The sequence below is a fragment of the Sinohyriopsis cumingii genome, unplaced genomic scaffold (assembly GCF_028554795.1).
Source record: "Sinohyriopsis cumingii isolate HCF-2022 unplaced genomic scaffold, ASM2855479v2 utg000160l, whole genome shotgun sequence".
Classification (NCBI taxonomy): Eukaryota; Metazoa; Mollusca; class Bivalvia; order Unionida; family Unionidae; genus Sinohyriopsis; species Sinohyriopsis cumingii.
Window position 1 is genome coordinate 4,037,613 of NW_028315873.1, and position 4,535 is coordinate 4,042,147.

Consider the following 4,535-nt stretch of genomic DNA (forward strand, 5'->3'; position numbering starts at 1 on the left):
ATAGAGAGAGAGAGAGAGAGAGAGAGAGAGAGAGAGAGAAAATATAGATCATGTGGCGAATTGCAGTCCTTTCCAGAGCAAGGGATCCTACAAGGGATTGCTTTTCTCAGAGGCTGATTATGTTAAATGCCAAAAAGTGAAAACGAACAGTTCATAAAAGCGGGTTGGATAACTTCAATAGCGTAAAGTGTTCAGTATTCAACTCCTTCATTCTATGTTATCACCTGTCTTTTTTGTTTGTATTTTCTACCTGATAGTTTCCTTGATTCTACAATCGAATGATTTGAAAGAAACAAATCTATACTTTTAACTTTCTACCATTAATCTATCGTTGTACTCTAAATTGCACGATAAAATAATTTTATCCTTTGAATAGTAGTTAATCAAGAGAAATGTGGGAACTTGTTTGTTTTATCTTTAGGTTACACTTAACGTGATATATGCGTTCATGTATGTAGATAGGTGTATACATACATACATACATATATATATATATATATATATATATATATATATATATATATATATATATATATATATATATATATATATATATATGTATGTATGTATGTATGTGCGTGCGTGTGTGTGTGTGTGTGAATTAAAAGGAATGAGTAAGGAAATAACACTGGAAAAGAAAGATATATTAAAAGATAGATTTCACACGTTTTGAGAGATGAATATATTTGTTTTTATTTGATAGCATTACCGCGTATTGACATGTAATGCAATGGACGTTTGTCTACCTTACCGCTGGCAATGAATACACATGGTTAGGTGAATATATTTGCATGAGCTATTTATAGTATTATAACGTCACGTCAACTAGATAATACCTGGAAGGAACGCTCATATCTTTACCTGGAAATAATTAGGTCGTGAATAAAGTGGAACAAATGGCGACTACTTCACCGACAGAGGGACGATATGCTCAAGTCTTACAGTGTCCCATTTGCCTAGAAAGGCTTAGAAGACCGAAAGTACTGCCATGCGGTCATACATATTGTGCTTCATGTCTTCAGTCACATATCAACAGTAAGGTGATCAACAGGGTGGCTCCTCAGGCATGCTTTCCATGTCTGGTATGTAGGGTCGACACAACATTACCTGATACCACAGCGAGTGTAGAACAGTGGGCTGAGTTATTTCCAGTAAACAGTATTGTATCATATGTATTGGACGTATCAGTGGAAACGTTTGGTGAGAAATTCTGTGATATGTGTCTCAGGTGGAATAGAGAAACTTCAGCAACATCATTTTGTAAAGACTGTAGAAGATTCATGTGCAAAATATGTAAAGAACACCACAATGAAACCCTTTCACCAATGTCACACGATGTTGTCGATTTGAGCACAGAAAATGATCCTAGCATTAGGATTCCCAGCCTATCCAGTATAGAAAAATGTCTTAGACATCTCAATGAAAGCATCAAATTCTTTTGTATGGATCATAATTCGCTTTGTTGTAATACATGTGGATTTCTTGAACACAGAAAATGCGAAAGAGTCATTCCGATTGATGACATGCCAAAGACTTTTGATGCGAACGCAAAATCAAAAGATTTGGAGGCCAACATACGCAATATTGGAGACCACATGAAAGAAATAACAAACAAGGTAAAGGAAAATTCCGATAATATTCAAAATGACAAATCTGCCATCTTACAGCAAATCCGGAGTCTCAGAGCAGTACTAAATTCCAAACTACAGAAACTCGAGGAAGATTTAATTGCTTCTCTTGAAGTAACTCATAAAACTGAAGATTTGACCCTACATAATCAAGAGGCTAGGGGACAGAGTTTGATATCTGCGATTGGCAGTGACCTGACTCAACTTGACCTTGTGATGAACCACGGGTCAGAAGTTCAGAAGTTCATAATGCTCCACAACATGGAGAAGAATCAAAACATATATCTTAAAGCCATATCGGAATATGAAGAAGATTTGAAAGATATAAAAATTGGGTTAGAAATTAATAGGAACCTAAAGGGTTTGATTAATGACATAAATATATTTGGACAAATTACGGTGACCCGATCTAAAACAAAACTGTCCCCATGTCCTGCAGTAACAACATTGCAGCCGAAAGTGGAGACTTTTAGTGGATCCGGTGGAATCCAGTTAAAGGACAGCAAAGCAATGAAAGTATTTGAGTTCAGTGTGAATGAATCGGGAGATAATTCATTATGTTATATATCGGATGTTCTAAGTCTGCAAAGAGCGAAGCATATTTTTGTCGATTGGATGAATTGCAAGATCAAAGTGTATGGAGAAAATTATCAGTTGCAAGACAGTATGAAACTCCAGGGAAATCCTCGGAATGGATGCATACTTCCTGACAACAACATCGCCGTGACTTTGCCCCTTGATAAGACCATTCTTGTCATTGGCATAGAGGACAAGATGCAAAATGTCAGAGAGATCAAAACAAGGCTGCAGTGTTGGGGTATAGCAGTAATGAAAAATCAATTTGTGATCACCACAGGAGGTGATGAACACAGTGTCCTGATATTAGCTATAAATGGTTCAGAGATCAGAACTGTGCGACTGGACAATTATCAAAGTGAGAAACTACTATACCCATGTTATGTCAAAATAAACAAACCTGAAACAATCATATACATATCATATAATGGTGGGAATAAAATGGTTGCCTACAACACATCCTGGAATGTATTATTTACATACACGGATCAAGACATGAATAGACCACGCGGCATTGATACTGATAGAGAGGGTAACATTTGTCTGTGTGGTTACGGTTCGTTCAATGTCCAACAGATATCAGCGGACGGCAAGCTGATCAAGGCACTGATAACAAAGAAGGAAGATAAGAAGAAACCACTCACAATAAAATTCTACAAAGACATGGACAGATTCTTTGTAACATACCCTGACCATGATGTTGTTGATGTGTTTGACATGTGTGACTAAATGTGTTAGAATTAGAAAAACGATTCCACAGTAAGTATATTGGTGGAATCTACGGATGACAGTGCATACACTGACGATGGCCTTATATATTCTTTACAGCCACAAGTCCTGTGAAAACAACATCGAGAGTTCATAATTTTCTGTGACGTAAAGCTGCTTGGTATAGTCTAAGAAAATAATTTGTTGTATTTCTTTCTCATATTCTTATTTTCGTTACAATATTGACTGCATAAAACTAGAATGAAAAACACAGTGAATTTCAATTGGATTATATATATATATATATATATATATATATATATATATATATATATATATATATATATATATATATATATATATATATATATATATATATATATATTCACATGTTATATATCTATGCACTTAAATACAAGTCCGAAAGAGCCTCTCCATATTTATAGGTGGTTATGTTTTATTATTTTATAGATTGATACACTCCGTAATGGATTGACCGGAACTAGTCTAGATTTTATTTAAGAAGTATATCTGAGTCATGAGATTTTATTCTTACGTAAATTTTATGCGTGCATGTTGTTTCTATTCGGTATCGAGATATTTGTTGTTTGATTGCATTGCGCTTGGTACGTTTCTCATTTCCTTGAAAATTGCTAAACCATGTATAAACTGACCATATATACAGACACGCACACACGTGTGTGTGTGTGTGTGTGTGTGTGTGCTTGCTTGACAGCAAATTCCTACGCATCGGTGTCAGAGAGCATAATCTTACACGAGGATGAGCATTTCAGTCAGACATAAAACGTTTATCCCGATTGTAATGTTGTATAATGAAATATTTTTCTCACATTTGGGATCTAAAATAGATGTTCTAAGCCAAAATGGTACATGTTGAAAACTGATACAAATTTAATGGCGTTTGTGTGCAATGTTTACAACAACGGCGTTTTCTACTAGTAACCGGACAAGAAAATCGGAACCAATATATAAATCAATCAATACAAAATGTGCTGTTTTAAGCCATACATTCGCTGAAGCCAGACCACAGACTCAATGCCAGCCGCTAAATCGATAATTACAGAACAACTAATTGACTGTATTTCAAAATGGATCGATCTCACCCAGCAAATGTTTTCATAACAAGGGGAGTTTTATTCACCGTCAAACTGTATACAAAATAGATCCCAACTACAAATGTTTTCGTCACAAAGGGAGTTTTACTTACCGGGTAAAACTGTATTTCAAAATCGATCTGACTCAAGTTTTTGTAAGGGACACCGAGCTGATGATATTTTTAATTCTAAGATCCATTGAATGAGTTGTATACTTTTAGGGACGAGTCATATAATGCATACGTCGATTTCATTAGTAAATTTCAAGGTTGATGAATGTAGTTTAAGGCAAGCAATTTAGAGAGTATAAAATTGGTGTGTTGTGGAGAACTCACGTATTTGTCCGGACGCAACATATGGAACAGACAGATTGACTTTCGTCCATAGTGATGGAAACATCATACGATGATACGATACGCGTTATAGTGAGGGTGTGTTGTGGAATAGACAGCTAAAATACTTTCTGATTATCATTAGAAGTTACTGTACGAAACAGTAAGTTCATTAA

The 4,535-nt window shown here is 35.3% G+C and overlaps 1 protein-coding gene across 1 annotated transcript; it reads left to right on the forward strand.

The window, feature by feature from the left end:
* The first annotated feature begins 866 nt into the window (after positions 1-866).
* Positions 867-4,300, forward strand: LOC149774651 (uncharacterized). The gene has a single exon (XM_089944768.1). It carries the CDS (start codon positions 897-899, stop codon positions 2,931-2,933), a length of 2,037 nt encoding a protein of 678 aa, XP_089800894.1. The 5' UTR covers positions 867-896; the 3' UTR covers positions 2,934-4,300.
* Positions 4,301-4,535: the final 235 nt, after the last annotated feature.